The sequence below is a fragment of the Phyllostomus hastatus genome, unplaced genomic scaffold (genome assembly GCF_019186645.2).
Source record: "Phyllostomus hastatus isolate PE091 unplaced genomic scaffold, TTU_PhHast_1.1 phas_contig_40, whole genome shotgun sequence".
Classification (NCBI taxonomy): domain Eukaryota; kingdom Metazoa; phylum Chordata; class Mammalia; order Chiroptera; family Phyllostomidae; genus Phyllostomus; species Phyllostomus hastatus.
In genome coordinates, this window is record NW_025333872.1 from 73,137,605 (window position 1) to 73,155,076 (window position 17,472).

Genomic DNA, 17,472 nt, shown 5'->3' on the forward strand with positions numbered 1-17,472 from the left:
TGCTGGGGACATGTGCGCACGTGTGCACAGCGCAAGACACGGTGCCTGCCTGTCTGTCAGTCAGCTCTGTGTGGCTTGTGTCCAGTAGTCACAGATGCGACACTGCCCTTGACCTACTAATGTTGTTTTTGCTTTCCATGTAACTTTTCAACAGGCCAGAAGTAAATTTGAAGAAATATTCTGGCTGCCTCAAAGACATCGAAATTTCAAGAACACCATATAATATACTCAGTAGCCCTGACTATGTTGGCGTCACCAAAGGATGTTCGCTGGAGGTTGGTTAGTGTATCTTGGCTTCCTGAATACATTCACATCGGATGTCACCTACTTAGTTTGGGTGCTCTTACACAGACCAGTCCCTTGTTAATGTGTTTCAAATCCCTACTGGCCCTAGTCTAGGCTATGTGTGGCTGATAAAGCAAGATTGAAGCACTTCTATAAATTCCTGTGATCCACCAAACTTAGGAAATGGTATTATGCAGACCCCAAAGTGTGAGCCAATTTCCCACATGTATAGTACTTTAAAGAATGTACTTTTAATATTCATCTCTTTTATGGTTTTCTCTGCCTTTCCAACACTACTTTTCCCTTTTCTTCACATTTGTCATCTCTTTTAGATTTATTTTATCTTTATGAACTATATATAACTTTTCTGGAATGTGTTAGTTTACACAAAGAGCTAGTAATAATTTACACCCTAATCATTAGTGCATAGCATCTTGTCTACAGCTTAGAAGTCAAACTGCCTTGTCTTTGAAAACAGCAAAGACTGGGAACCATAGGCAAAGTCTTACCTTTGACATGACTGCAAAGCCCCTTGGTATCAGCTGTCTGCGGCATCTTTTCTTTGTTGCCAAAGCAACCCAGCAGCCCCCTGATTCCACTTTACAATTCTGCCCTGATTTGTCAATAGGGGCTAACCCTAGGAGAGAGAAACATAGGCCCCAGCTCTGCTCTCTTAAAAGATCTATAAGCAAGAAGCCAATAGTCATTAGCAAATATTAGTAAGAATTTTATGGGAATTCTAAAAGTGATGAGATTGTTTACCAAAAAATAAATGTTAAGTATATCAATCTTATAAAATTTTAATTGCCCTGATATGATGCAACTATTCATTCAAGCTTCTGCGAATTAAAATTATTTTAAAGCATTTTGATGGAAAATGAAGAGAGAACAGGGAAAAAGAATAATTGGATCCACCACTGAGCCATCAGGCTTAACGACTGGAACAGAACTTCCAGGGTCTTCATTGTGCACAGTCACGGGCTCTGATTTGGGATTAGCCATAGACAGCCACCTTGAGAAGTCTGGGAATAAGGAAAAAGGAAATACATACAGGATTGAATCTCTAAGAATCCATACTAGGCTCTTAAAGAAAGTTTTACTGGGAGTTTTAATCTTCCAAAGGCTAACTCTCATTCACATGCAAAAGATATACACGTGATGATGGGAAACTGTCCAGAAAATGAATGCCTTGTGTATGTGGAAATGATGATTCTGTAAAGGCACTTTTCAGTAACCAGGAATTATTTTGCAACTAAAATATGAGGTACAAATTTGATGTGGATAAGTATTGAAAAGTCTGCACAGTAGTTTTATCTGAATTATCCAAAACTTTGTGATTTGAAAATTGGAATGGAAGATAGATTATATATTTTACAATACTTATGTCACTTAACTGGGACAGATGCCCTGCATTAAAGGATCCTTACTTTTACTCCAGCAAAATCCAGGACTTTTAAAATGAGCATTTTAAGCACTCTAAATTGCTAACTACATGAACTGGCTTAAATAAATCCTAGCACATTCATAAATGGAATGTCCTGCTACCATTAAAGATGATGACCAGGTCTGTGTTTACTGACAGAAAGTTATCTTCCACATACGTAATGAAAAAAAGTTACAAATGAATGTGCCTATCATGATTCAGTTTAAATGCAGAGAGGAAGTGGGCAAAGTTGTGGAAGATGAATGAATGCATTAGTGGGTGAATGAAAGAATGCATGAGTGGATGAATGAATGAACGAATGAATGATGAAAAGCTATATTCTCCTACACAGCTTTGGGATTTTTACCTTATCCCTCTCATACTGTGTTACTGTCTAAAATGCTAATGTTTTAATTTTATAATCAGCAAGGTCAATGATACTATTTTCATTTTGAGAAGAAAACTGTACTTTGAAATGTTTGGTTTATTTATTCTTAACATTTATATTTTATCTCATTTTTTTAAATTCTTCTAGAACATATTGATACATTTGATAGCAATGAACATCGTTACCTGGGGTTCATCACTGAGGAGGAACACAGAGCAAGGCCATGGTCAGAGTCAGCTATAAAATATAAAAATAGTTGACGGATGATATTCATGAGGTTAATTGTTTTCAAGGGAAATTTAGCAAGATAAATTTAAACCAAAAGAAAATTTACCTACCAATAATAATCTTCCATATTTTACATCAAAAGTTCTAGATAGAAACAGAGGCCAGAATTTTTATTTTAACCCAGACTGCCCAGAAAATTTAAGTTAGAGCTTGAAACGGTATTTCTTTGGTTGTTCTTAAGCTCTGCATGTGACCGTGGATTTCCAGGCTTTCAACAACTATCATGTATTTCGTAATGTTAAGTACACTGAGGAGGGTGAGTGAGAGGGAGAAATTAATTTAAATTTTCATTGTTAATGTTTTCTTCTCTTCTCTCCTATGTGCTACAGAATGTTTACACAGTTAGCTTCCCCAAGCCTGGTTTTGTGGAGCTGGCCCCTGTACCGATTGATGTGGGAACAGAAATCAACCTGTCCTTCAGCACTAAAAACGAGTCCGGGATCATTCTCTTGGGCAGTGGAGGGACACCGGTGCCCCCTCGAAGAAAACGAAGGCAAACTGGACAGGTATTCTCACACCTAGTCAGTAATGCATTTTACCTAATGTGGATATAAAACAATCCATTTATAAAGAGCTTGGTGAGGCATTGAGGGTCTATAAATTGCTCTTATATTCTTAGATTTGCATTCTTTATTTCCATTATCATCTTCTTAGGACAATTATCTCCACTAAGATTTTCCTGTTGGTCAATTCCAGGTGCATTCACACTTGTAATATTTGCAGCTGTGTTTCATATGGGTTTATCATGTGCATATAAAGAGAAACAACTGAAAATATATTTAAATTATATTAATCTCTTTTCTCTAAGTCCAGTTCCTTATCTACCTAGGGTCCCTTCCATTTAAATTTCTTCTAGGATCAGTTCCCCAGTATCCTTAGCCAACACAATGCATTCTGTTGGAGCCTGACCTGCTCCACCCTCTTTGGATGCAGAGAAGGCAGAGGATGACCTGAGGTAGGAGACGCAAACAGAGCACAGCCAAACCAGGCCTGGACACAGTCCGTGCTCAGTCTCCCTCATGACATTACACAGCGTCTGCCTGTGAGGTTGTAAGCTTCAATTTCCATACACCCCAGCATCTGATTCTGTTAAAAGCTACCTCTTAGTTGCCCAAATCTACGCACCATAAATCCTTACTCTCTTGATATTCCTTCACTACTTTTAATCATATTTTTTTAAATGGCAACTATTGTCCCCACTGTGTAGCACAGTGAAGTCATCATTGTCCACGCATGCACATTACAGTCCACTGTCCTTGGCTGCCAGGTTACACTGATGTCATGTAAAGCATTCTCATCATGTTAATAATGACTGCACTTTTTCCAGACAGACCTCATATATGTATTCTTATTTTATATATGTAGATATTCCTATTATATATATACCCATTATGTACATATATATAGTCATTCCCAAGAATATTATTCAGCCATAAGAAGGATGAGATTTTGTCATTTATAACAACATGGATGGACCTTGAGAACATTATGCTAAGAAATAAGAAAGACAAATATATTACCTCATTTACAGGTTGAATCCAAAAAAAAAAATCAACACAAAAACTCATAGATACAGAGAACAGGTTGGTGTTTGCCAGAGGCAGGGGTGGAGAGCAGGTGAAACGGGTGAAGGGGGTTCCGAGGTACGAACTCCCAGTTATGAATCAAGTAAGTCACGGGGATGTAATGTACAGCATGGCAAGTGTAGTGAGTAACACTGTGCTGCATATTCGAAAGTTAGTAAGAGAGTAGATCTTAAAAGTTCTCAACACACACAGGGAGAAATTCTGTAACTCTATATGGTGATTAATGTTAACTAGACTTGCCATGGTCATCTTTTCATGGTAATAGAGAAATATGAAATCATTATGTTGTGTGCCTTAAACAAATATAATGTTGTATGTCAACTACACCTCAGTTAAAGGCAAAGAAGAGGAAGAGAGAGACGCCCTCTCCTGGGCACCTGTACTGAGAGAATACAGGTGCCCGGCTGAGGCCCTGGGAGAACCCAAAGAGAAGGCGACCATCTGCAAGCCAGGAAGAGGGTTCTCACTACCACCTGACCGTGCTGGCACCACGGTCTCTGACTTCCAGCCTCTAGAACTATGAGAAAATGAATTTCTATTGTTTAAGCCAAATAATAATAATACCAATTTTTAAAAAAGCAAGGAAATAAAATTCACATTAGTGGTTACCTCTGAAATGGGGAAGCTGAGGGATGGGGCTGGGGAGAAACTCAGAGGAGATGCAGAAGTATTGCTTTTTAACCTAAATGGTGGGTTTCAGGTATTCGCTAAATTGCAAATTGTGCTGTATGTCCCTTACATTATGAGAAATCTATCACATGGTCATAATAAAAATAGTTTTCTAAAAGTAAAGGAAGAAAAAAAAGTGTTATTCTATCTAATTCCTTACTGTACATAAGCACTAAATATATAAAAATATAAATGTACTCAAATTCTTTCTCTTTTAATCCTGAAAAGTAAAATTCTTCTCTCACTGTTCCAAATCATCAACTAGTTATAACAAGAGAACCAGATCAAACATTCTGAAATACATTTCCACTGAAGGATATTGATCAAATAGTTAAGCACCAACTTATTGGCTCAAATTGCTCCTCATCAGGACTAAATAAATGGACTTGAATCACCAGCTTTCAAGATAATACTTAAAATAGAACATGATTCTATTAAAACAATTAAAATGAGACAATATTAAGTACTATAGTAGAAAGTAAATTAAAAATTACGTTTCAACATTTTAATGACAACGTACATTTAGCTATTAAAAACCTCATAATAAATTCTATCTGAAAGAGAAATCAATGTTAAATAGTTCATGCCTATCATAGAATCAATGCTGGTTACATTGACATATTTTATTTTTTTTCTAAGCTAACAGTTTTGATACCCATAGGGCTTTTTGTGACTATATTCTGCTAATGGGGTTTGAGACACCAAACAATCAATCAGCTAAGAAAGTTTTAATTGAGTGAGTAGTTTGCAGTGGCCCCTTTCTTTGATGGATGGTGAGTACTGATCTCATCCTCTGGACATTTTGTGTTGGACACACAGCTATAGAGACGATTCGGTGGAGACACGATGTTTGACTGAATGATTGCCACCGCCACAGGTGGCGCGTGGAGGACCAAGTGATCACTGTGTAGCAAGTGCGCCCATGCTCCACGAGAAAGGGCACACACGTGGAATCAGCTCTGGGGACGCGGACTGCATTCAAGCTCCGTGGGGTGCCTGATCTGATCTCAAAGCCATACTGGTTGCTATAGTAACAGTAGCAAGAAGAAAGCAGGCATGTTTGTGGATAAAAAATTGTCTTCCTTCTTTCTGAATGAGGGAGACAAGTTACAGATTGGTGATAGCAATCTTTTCCACCAGCTCAGAGAACAAACTGAAGTCTAAACATTCAAAATGCCATGAGGTTGGGAGTCACACCTGATTTCTAGAAGCTGGCTGTCCACTTGTGAATATAAGGAAAAGGGATTTTTGTTAACACCCTTTGTTCCCCGGAGGGTTTTATGAGTTAGAGACTCAATGCAAGCATAGCTGTTACCTTCAGCATCGCAAATCTGCTCTGCAGAGACTGCTATATTATTACACCCACTTTCCATATGAACTAACGGGCAGAAATGGTGAATGATTAAAAAACTATTTCCAGCTGCTTTAAATACTGTGTTTAAGAAAATATTGAATCTTAACTTCTCCAGTAAGATTTCCTAGCAGATGAATCTATGGTTCTGTCAGAGAACTCTAATGCTAAGTCATGGATGAGATTCCTCTTTAATCTTGAATGACCATTTGCTATTCCAGGCCTATTATGCGATATTCCTGAACAAGGGCCGTCTGGAAGTACATCTCTCCACAGGTGCACGAACAATGAGGAAAATTGTCATCAAACCAGAGCCGAGTCTGTTTCACGATGGGAGAGAACATTCCGTTCATGTGGAGAGAACTAGAGGGTAACGATAGCCCTAGAGAACCTCCTGTGGTAACTAACATGAACTCCTCTGCAGCATTAGTCTCTGGCTGGGCTTCTGTGTGTATGGACATAGGATGCATTGCCAAACTATCAAGTAGCTTAATTTCTTCTTTACATTTTGTACTTCATTTTGTACTCGTTTACCTTGGCCCTTAGGAGTTCTACTCTTAACATTTTTATTCTGTGCCATTCCCCTCTCCACCTTGGGAAAAAGCAAATGTATCTTCTGAAGCTATAGATAAGAAAATCCTCCCTCTGCACCTCTCAAATGTTCCCTTCTCAAATAAGGTATGCACACAATGAAACACACAGAGTAGCTCAGCCGGAGCCAGCAGCCTTTGGCAGCCGCTCTTTCATTCAGGTTCCAAAGCAGTTATGGCAGCTGCTTAGAAACCTGCCACAGATACAGAACGTGCAGCAGCTGCAGGGCCTACTGAGCAGTGTTCCACATGTGCCTCACCCCTGACCCCCTCCAGGGTGTGTAGGGTCCCTGCAGTGTGGCTTCATGAGGGAGTGGAGTTGAGGGACCGAAGAGAAAGGCTGCCGTCCCACCATCAGTGCATGGAGGCAGGCTTGCGAGAGCACCTGCTTCCCAGCCCTGAGTCAGGGGACTGGACAGAACAGTGCTATATGCTGGTCTCTCGTTTCTTTGGAAAGCTTAGTACTTACTTTATTGGGGAAGTCATCTGTATTTTTTCATCCAAATGTTGTATGTCAACTCAGAGTGGTGATTTGTTTAACAGGAAAATTAGAGGAAAGGAATATAGAAGCCCAGAGACATCAGATTTTCAAACCAGCAATCCATTTGTGAGAATGAAAACACAGAAAAGAACTGTAAATCAAATCTGATGAAACCTCAGAACACAGAGAACAGTTTTAGATACAGCAACAGTATGCACGTGTAGCGTTAGTTCAAGTAAGAAGACACTATTCTATAATCAAAGACCTACATTTTCTGATTATCCTCTTTGTGGATAACAGCTTAGATAAGTACACAGAATTCCTTCTCTTCTAAGTAAATGATAAAGCTTTCCTTGGCTCATTTTTTCATTATTATGTAGAGCCTTAGGTTGTGAGCTGAATCGATAGTAGGCATGCGTGCAGAGTGTCTACTGACTGGGATGTTTAGGAACCATGATTAAGGCAAACGAGAGATCAATATTTGGACAAAGTAGAACTTTTACTAATCTAATAGCCAGATATTACAGTCACGGTCTCTAAGGAGAAATGCAAACTGAATTTTCTCATTTGGGGATGCTCTAAAGTACTGATTTTACATATCTCGTACACCAGACATTCCCAAGTGCATTACAATGTTGCGCTAAGCTGTCCTTTTAACAGGTGTTTCTTCAAGAAGGGCATTTGATTATGCCAACTTCACAGCTGTTGGCCATCAATTCAACCTTTATTTGATTAAGCTCAGTGTATAGTACATCACTGAAAACTGATCATTCAGTTAATTGGATATATAAACAAACAGTTTTGCCATTTGCTGTTAATTAAAGGATAATGTATTGGACATATTAGTGCAGTCACTGAACCCTCTGGCATAGGAAGAACACATTTGCTGTCATAATGTCTCACTCAGCACTCTGAGGTCAAAAACAATCATCACCTGTCCTTTAAGCGAGTGCTACAATTAACTGATTAACTGGAGATTGCTAACGACCCTAAGAACTTCACCTACAAACATTTTTAATGCTTCACGCCTATTCTATGGCATGCTCTGTGTCAAAGAGTAGACAAAAATTATGTCCTTTAATTGTTTAATGTATGTGAGACATGTATTAATATTTCTTCTCCATGGATGAGGAATTATTAACTAACTTGCTCAAAATCACATATCTAGTAAATAATACAGTCAGGAATTAAATTCATGTATGTATGTATGTATGTATGTATGTACATATGACATTAACACCTCCATCTGTACTGGCCAACTATTTATTTGTACTCTGCTTTTGTGACCTCAGAGATTTGTACTGCTTTGTGTTGATTATGATACTCTTATTACTTTGGAAACATTTGCTTTCTTCCAACACTTTTCAGGCCATAAATGTCAATTATCATTTCTTTTCCTAAAACCCTAGATAAGATGGTAATTTTAATATCATATCACAAAATTATTAGATTTTTGCCAAATTAAGAGGCAATATTTTTAATATATTTTATTGATTATGCTATTACAGCTATCCCACTTTCCCTCCTTTATTCCCCTCTGCCCTGCACAAACCCTCCTACCCACATTCCCCCACCTTAGTTCATGTCCATGGGTCATACGTATAAGTTCTCTGGCCTCTACATTTCCTATACTATTCCTAACCTCCCCCTGTCTATCTTCTGCCTTCATTTATATTACTTATTCCCTGTACCTTTTTCCCCATTCTCCCCTCCCCTTCCCTGATGATATCCCTCCATGTGATCTCCATTTCTGTGATTCTGTTCCTTTTCCAGTTGTTTGCTCAGTTCATTTCTGGTTTGGGTTTTTTTTTTTTAGGTTTGGTTGTTGATAATTGTGAGTTTGTTGTCATTTTACTTTTCATATTTTTTATCATCTTCTTTTTCTTAGGTAAGTCCCATTAACATTCCAAAAAATAAGGGCTTGGTGATGATGAATTCCTTTAACTTGACTTTGTCTGAGAAGCACTTTATCTGCCCTTCCATTCTAAATGATAGCTTTGCTGGATAGAGTAATCTTAGATGTAGGTTCTTGCCTTTCATGACTTCAAATACTTCTTTCCAGTCCCTTCTTGCCTGCAAGGTTTCCTTTGAGAAATTAGCTGATAGTCTTACAGGAACTCCTTTGTAGGTAACTGTCTCCTTTTCTCTTGCCGCTTTTATGATGATCTCATCTTTAATTTTGGGTAATGTAATTATGATGTGCCTTGGTGTGTGCTTCCTTGGGTCCAACTTTCTGGGGTCTCACTGAGCTTCCTGGACTTCCTGGAAGACTATTTCCTTTACCAGATTGGGAAAGTTTTCCTTCATTATGTTTTCAAATAAGTTTTCAATTTCTTGCTCTTCTTCTTCTGGCACCCCTATGATTTGGATGTTGGAACATTTAAAGTTGTTTCAGAGGTTCATAAGCCTCTCCTCATTTTTTTTTGAATTCTTCTTTCTCCATTCTCTTCTGGTTGAATGTTTATTTCTTCCTTCTTATCCAAACTGTTGATTTGAGTCCCAGTTTCCTTCCTGTCACTGTTTGTTCTCTGTACATTTTTCTTTATTTCATTTTTCATAGCCTTCACTTTTTCCTCTATTTTGTGACAATACTCAACCAATTCTGTGAGCATCTTGATCACCAGTGTTTTGAACTGTGCATCTGATAGGTTGGCTATCTCTCCATCACTTAGTTGTATTTTTCTAGAGCTTTGATCTGTTCTTTCATTTGAGTCATTTGATTTAATCTCTGCACACCTGTTATGTAGTAAGGGGCAGAGCCCTAGGCCGGGGTGGGGCAACCCACCGTCACTGTTTTGGTGCTGTGTGTGGGGAGGGGTCCGAGACAAAACAATGGTGCTTCTTCAGCTCTCTGCTGGCTTTCAGTCACTTCTACCTCTACCCACAAGCAAATTGGGCCCTTCTGGTGCTGATTCCCAGGTGGTTGGGCTTGGGTATGTTCTAGGATTCTGTGGGTCTCTCCAACGACTTCTCCTGTGAAGCTGGGAGTTTCTCCTGCTGCAACAACCCCCACAAATTTTTCAGTCAGAGATTTTGAGGCTTTATTACCCCTGCCCCCAAGCTGGAACCCTGGGTTGTGTGGTCCAACTTGTTCCCCAGTTGTTCCTTCTGGTTTATCCACATGCAAATGTGGGACCACCCACTCTGCCAACCACTGTCGTAAAAAGCAATCTTTTCAAGATTATGCATGGCCTCTTTTCTCCCTCTCTACCCTTCTTTACCCCTCCTCCCTCATTCTCCCCCCTTTTTATCCTTTAGTCTGCAAGAATCTCACTTTAGTCACTCTGGTATCTAATTCCGTGGTATTCCAGTGACCCTATTTCCATAGCTGCTTTGCCCTCTGATCCTTCTCTTGGAGTCCACAGAAATGGCCAGTGGTTTTAACTGAATGAAAACATTAAACCCTGAGAGCCTGGAGTAGCTGCTTACGCTCTTCTGTGAGAGCATTCTTTATACAGGTATAGGCTTAAGCTAAAGACCACAAAGTTGGATAGGATATATCATGAGTACTTTGGGTTTTCCAGAATGAGATCATGATTTGGACAGGACAGCCCAGATATTTCTATCTTACCATCCAAAGTATGTTTAATAATAAAAAAGTTTCAAATTTTGTTCTTCATGTAAATTACAAATATTAGGGCACTTCTCTTAATATCTTCTTTCACATGTACAATACAATTGGTGGTGGTTTAAAAAAAAATCTTAGACCAATAACCAAACAAACAAAAAACAGAAACTCCAAGAATCAACCATCAAAGTTATAAGAAAATACAGCTTAACTATCATAATACAAATAGTAATGTATTTTTTATTATAGTGTATTTTACACTATAGGCCCTCAATAAAGAACTGTTGAATGGATAACTTGAAAAACAGAAAACATACCAGAATCATAATGAATATGTTGATTATGTCCCTCTTTACCAAAGAACTAAATAAATGATCTATAATTGATGCTCCTAGAATGTAAATTATAAGCAGGATTTAGCTATAGTCTTCTGGCAATTTCCTTATTAAGTAATACAGCTTCAGTGCAATCCTGTAATGTTTTCCACTGTTTGAACTATGTATTTGTATCTCCATGTTACGAATGAGTGAATTGAGACTGAGAAAAATTAAATAACTGGCCCAAGTTCACACAGTCAGTAAGTTTACACACTAGTACTTAATTTCAGTCTGTTCCTTTTGAAAGCTCATGTTTGTTCTATCTTCTACCCTGTGATCTAGTAAGAAAGGACCACTGCTATGGTCCTGGGGGCAGAACCAGACTAGAGAGTCTATGTCAGAAAGAGAAGAGCCTCTGGCTCTTTAAAAATTCTAACCAAGAGCAAAGATTTGCTCTCACTGGACCATCTTTAATAGTGCCTTAAGTCCCTCATGAAAACCCTTATGAACAATGCTCTATCATGCTAGTGAAAGGATGCTTTTAGCAAGAGAATAAAAGGTATTGCTAGAAGGAGGCAGTGGGACTACTAAGTCAGTCACACCCAGAAGTGAGTGGTTTCCTAAGTCTCATAAAACCACCAGTATTCTTAGCAATGGGGTTGAAGTTCCTGAATTTTGCCAACATGCTCTTCCAGAGTCTGGTTAAAAAGAAATTGTATGTCATTTTCCCTTATTTTTTCCTTTGAAACTAAATTCGACCTACCTCCTCTAGATCCCCTGAACCATGACATTTTTGAGCCACATCATAATCCATTTTTTGTTCCATTCTGTTACATTTGAATTGTCCCAAAGTGGACCAATTTCTCAGTGCCATTTCAGAGCATCTTTGCCCTGGTTTAGTGTTTCTAGTTCTACATGTGGGTTTTATTCCTGATAAAATCAGGTAAGTTGGCATTTTAGGACTGTTTTCCACTTAGGTATTTTGGTTTTCTCCCCAGATAAGAAGTAAGTTTTCAGCAATCCATTTACAGTCCTCGGGCCAGTGACTAACACTGATGACTAATAGCCCCATGCTGACTGGTACTGAAGAATAAAACCTCCTTCTAGAACAAAAGAGAAAATGCCTTTGGTCATTTTCATCATCAGAACGCTTTGTCTGCTTCTGACTCTCTGCCCCAGGATTCAAGGATTGTGAATAAGTAGCATGAGCTTCTCAATTAGTAGTGTGTGAGTTATCTCTCATAAGCAAATTAGGAAAATTAGTGAACAGCCACTGAGGAAAATCATCTCAAGGAACAATTAACTTGGTGTTCTTGCCTGCCTCTTCTATTCGAAAGCCAGTAGCTACATTCTTTACAAAATGTCCTGTGTCTGCTGTCAATTCCTGCAATCGAAGCTCTCAGGAGTACACTTTGTCCCCTAGCAAGAAGATAATAGCACGAACCAAGAAACAGCCAAATGAAAAGTGACCCCATGCTGTGCTAAACTCACTGAGCCTTATCCGATTAGACGTGGCTACACAGTACAGAAGCTTCACTCTACAGGCTCATGTATTGGTCTGTAGACCTTGATTGTCAGTGCCACCAGAGGCTAATGTTGCAGCTACACTACTGCCTCCTTAACGTAAACTCTCAGGGAGAGTTAACGAGGGAGGCAAGAAACAAGATACTGAGAAACAGTACGATTTGTTTAGTGCAGAATACCTAATCACCAAATTCAGGCTCACTTAAAAAGCTACAGGAGGGAGGGATGAGGGTGGAATGAAAGAGTTTGATTTCAAATTGTATTGGATGTTAAGTGTTTTTATACTTGTTTATTTCAAATGTTTTATCAGCATCTTTACTGTTCAAGTCGATGAAGAAAGAAGGCATATGCAAAACCTGACAATAGAACAGGTGATTGAAGTGAAAAAGCTTTTTGTTGGTGGTGCACCACCTGAGTTTCAACCTTCTTCACTCAGAAATATTCCTCCTTTTGAAGGCTGTGTATGGAACCTTGTTATTAACTCCATGTGAGTGAGTCTCCTTGCTGCTTTTTTTATATGAGAACTTCTGTTGCATCCACACTGCCCAAAGCCATGGGGCAAAGGAAAGAGTGAGGACCGTCAAATTTTAGAAAACTGCACTGAAGGCCATTAAAAAGGGGGAGGGGGTTGATTTAATTGTAAGGAAGTGAAACGATGAATATTCAGAAAAACAAGAAATATTTAATTTTAATTATGTTTCATTAGCCCCATGGACTTTGCACGGCCTGTATCCTTCAAAAATGCAGACATTGGCCGTTGTGCCCATCAGAAACCCAGCGAGGATGGAGATGGAGAAGTTCCAGCTGAAATAGTTACCCAGCCAGAGCCGGTTCCCACCCCGGCACTCCCAGCGCCCACCCCAGGCCTGGCACATGTAAGTGTTTATAGCCTACTGCTTTCTAATTTCTAGTCATTCTAAGAAGGAAGGTCATCCAGGGTACTTACTCTTCTCTCTTGCTGGAATTAGAGGATGGGTAACTTGCCTATGAAAATTTATTCTCCTTACATACTCCTTGGCTTACTTTTGTTTGTATATCTGTCCTCCTTTAATTTCCCTGTTTATAAAATGGCACATGTTTTCCGATGAAAGCTCAGAAATGTCTTCAGGATCAAGAATCAAATCCACCTATAATACCACCGAACAGAGGCAACCCTATTTTCATTTTACATAGTAGATCTCAGTTTGGTATTCTGCTTTTAAAAACTGGTAATACCTAATTAAAACTGTTTCTAAACCTCACATAAATATGATTATGCATGTATTTATGTGTGTATCTGTGTGTATGCAAAGACACAAAATATTTCAGAGTGTGGGAGGTGGTATATCCTTGTGAGAGCAGGGGCTCTGGAGCCAGACTGCCTGAGTTCAAATCCCAGCACTCTCACCTACTGTCCATATGAACTATGAAATTGACTTAGCCAGCTGTTCCTCGGTTTCCTCATCTGTACAATGAGGATATTTACAACACATACACCAAAGAGTTATTGTTAGGATTTAAAACGGTAATGTTTGTTAAACACCTAGTATATACTAAGCACTTAATAAATGACAAAATTACTATATAGTAATGATCATAAAGATGGCCTTTAAGTGCTTACTATGTGCCAGCCATGAGCTAAATAATTTCCATTCAATAGTATATGTAATTTTCATAACAGCTCTGTGAAATATATATAATTCCATGTTTAGTTGTATGGGTAAGAACTAGCTAGGCCTTCAGTAACTCACCCACTGTTGCAGCCAGTAAATGGCAGATAAGAATTTCAATCCAGGGGGTCTGACCCTGGAGTCTCATTCCATATCACCGCCACACTCTGTCTTTACAATTCATTTTACTTCCTCTGACTGTGGACCACTTAGAGTGTTTTCACTTTTTCACTATTAGAAACTACATTCTGTTGAACACGGTACAACAAACTCTCTCATTGTTTCTGATTATGTATTTTTTAAAAATAGATCCTTAGGCAGTGAATTATGAGGCCAAATGATGACTATGCCTGAGGCTCCCGAATCGCATATCTGAACTGCTTTGTCTGGAGGCTGTGTTAATTTACACTCTCACTATCGGTGTACGGCGGAGCACGGATCTCTCCCCGCCCTTCACAGCACACGCATCACATTTATGATGCTCCCCAGTTGATGGGTTGTGTTATATTGACTGCAGATTTTGAAAACTCTTGAATATTTTATTCTCTTCCTCAGTTTCTGTGCTGGAATTGGTAGTTCTGTACAGAAGTGTGCTCCTTGCCACTAGAAGTTCTGATTAAATGAGAAGCCAAATAATCATCTTCCAGGAAAGCCAGTCATTTACCCCAAACATCATTTTCTCCTCTGTAAAATGTGGATAGTGCACCTACCTTGCTGACCACATGGGGTTACTGTAAGAATTAAATGAGATATTATATAAGGATGTCCTTTGATAATACATAAACAAACAAAATGGAATCAGACTCATAAATACAGAGAGCAGACTGATGGTTGCCAGAGGAGAGAGGGTTTGGGGGACTGCGTGAAAGCAGTGAAGGGACTGAGAAGTACAGATGGGTGGTTACAGCACAGCCACAAGGACGTACAGTACAGCACAGGGAGTGCAGCCCATAATAGTGTCCTAACTGCGGATGGTGCCAGGTAGGCACTGGAAGTATCAGGGGAACACTCTGTAAAGTGTGATTGTCTAACCACGATGCTGTACACCTGAAACCAATACAAAATTATGTTGAATGTAAACTGTAATTGAAAAATAAAATTTTAAAAATGTTAAAGATTTGACCATTCACTTATAACAAGTATTTATTAAGAGCCTACTAAATGCAAAGGTAAGATACCATCTTACTACCCAGAGAGAGGGAAAGAGACAGAGACAGGGAGAGGCTAAGAGACAGAGATTTGAAAAAGAGATATTAACATAAACCACACAGTACACACATATGTGTGGAGGTCAGTCAAGGTTAGTGCTAAGTGTAGGCTGCAAACAGAAACCACTAGCTTCCAAGATTGAAAGGGACACCACTAAACTGTATCCAAACAAAATGGCTGGTGATGCCTACGAGTGTGAAATAAGGTTAATCAAATGCAAATTTTAATATGTCACCACACTGTTCTATTTTAAAATATTTCCATTGAAACAATATAAAACAATGACATACTTATGACATATGTAAATAAGGGAAACATTTTTAAATCAGAATTTAGATTTAAGAATTTATTTAAGAGCCCTGGCTGGTGTGGCTCAGTGGATTAAGTGCTGGCCTGCAAACCAAAGGGTCACCAGTTCCATTCTCAGTCAAGGCACATGCCTGGGTTGCAGACCTGGTCCCCCGTTGGGGGCGCACCAGAGGCAACCACACATTGATGTTTCCCTCTCTTTTAAAATAAATAAATAAAATCTTATGTTAAAAAAATAATTTATTTAAGAGTTAAGACTTACAAGGTAACTCCTGAGGTGGGAACTGCCTGTGTATGAGTCCGCTGCTTGGAGCATGGTTGACAGGAGCGTCTCCTCAGTCTCGGTTCATTCATTTCCTTTTCACTATCACACCCCTCCCACCAGCAGCTTACAGCAGGAGGGCAGTCACCTGCTCTGGGGCAGTTTCAGAGTATCCTGAGAGATCCCTACCCTGTGAAATGGATTATGTCAATCCTATTATTAATACACGTCAGAACACCACAGGTCAGAGAGCATTTTAAGCACATTATCTCGTTTGGTAGTGTGGTAGCATCTCCTTTTCATACAGCTCTCTTAATCTTTGGCCCACTTAGAGATGAATAAAACATTTGCATATATTGTATCTGTGGATGTTGCCCATGGAGTATGGGGAGGGGGGCATAAATAAGAGCCTGGGCTTGCAGTGTTACCAAAATTTGTCAAAATGTGACACATTCTCTGCAAGTATTTGTGGTGTTGATCGTGAGTCTTTATAAACAGCACCGCCTGCATGGTTTTGCATAGGACAAGCTGACTACATTTTTTCACACTTGAATTTTATTAGAATGTTGAACTTAGAACCTCCAAGTTTAAAATATGAACACTAAGAGGAGCAATGTAAGTAGCTATGAAGGGTCCCTGTGCTGTTAAGGGTTCTTGGGAATTGGAGGAAAAAAGTGAGCAGAGAAGGAAAAAACAGCAAAAAAGCTATTTCTCAGACAGCTTTAATGCTACGAATTTTAAAGCCAAGTATAGTCCAGACCGAAGGATAAATCGATTGGATACTGATATGTGTTTAAAGGGGAAACACACATTTTTCCATACTGCAGACAATCTCTATTCAGGCATTAGTGTGTAAATATTACTGCAAATGCCCAATACATAACAAAAGAGCTCATGGGCAGGGAGTTAACATATTCAGTTTTTCAATAAACAGTTTGAGTGGAGATGTTATATCTCAGAACATTGAAGTCACTGCTGCAAAAAGTATCTTCCACTTAGTTTTCATCTATAAACAAGATCCACAAAGAAACACCCAACTTCTCAGATGTGATTTTCACCCACATTTGTTACAGAGGTTATTGACTCATGAAAAAAGAAAACGGTGCAATTTTTATGATCATCTGTCATTTGGTGCTTTCAAGAACAAAGGTGCCAGTTGTGATAAATGCAATTTAAATCTCTGCTCAGGACCAATCTAAATCCAAGGAAGGCTTACCCGCCAGTCATATGCTATCCTGAAGCCAATAACTCATTTCCAAATGTCAGCCAACAACCAGCAGTTGGAAATGACCACTGCTTTGTGCTGACCTGAAATTAGATGAGTGACAGTGTGAGGGTGAAAATGTTCTCTCTGTTGCTAATCGGCAGCACTTTGTCCTTCCTGAACGTGGCTTTGGGAAGCCTTGCTTCCTCAGAACCCTCTCTGACCACACCACTGCTCCCCCCAACAGGGGCACTGCCACACTAGACTGCCCACCCCAGTCCTGTCTGTCCACAGCTTGTCACCTGCCAAGCAGAGACGAACAGGAAGCTAGCAGATTGTGTCCTCCTTTCACACCACATTTTCCTCCTC

At 39.2% G+C, this 17,472-nt stretch overlaps 1 protein-coding gene across 5 annotated transcripts in view; it reads left to right on the plus strand.

Annotated features, from left to right (window-relative positions):
* Positions 1-17,472, plus strand: part of LAMA2 (laminin subunit alpha 2) — a 517,841-nt gene that overhangs the window by 486,024 nt on the left and 14,345 nt on the right. For all 5 annotated transcript variants that reach the window (XM_045842659.1, XM_045842661.1, XM_045842662.1 and 2 more), the window contains 5 exons: positions 155-275; positions 2,714-2,890; positions 6,212-6,360; positions 12,781-12,957; positions 13,177-13,345. In XM_045842659.1, coding sequence (XP_045698615.1) covers positions 155-275; positions 2,714-2,890; positions 6,212-6,360; positions 12,781-12,957; positions 13,177-13,345 — 793 coding nt within the window. The remainder of the gene's footprint in view (positions 1-154; positions 276-2,713; positions 2,891-6,211; positions 6,361-12,780; positions 12,958-13,176; positions 13,346-17,472) is intronic.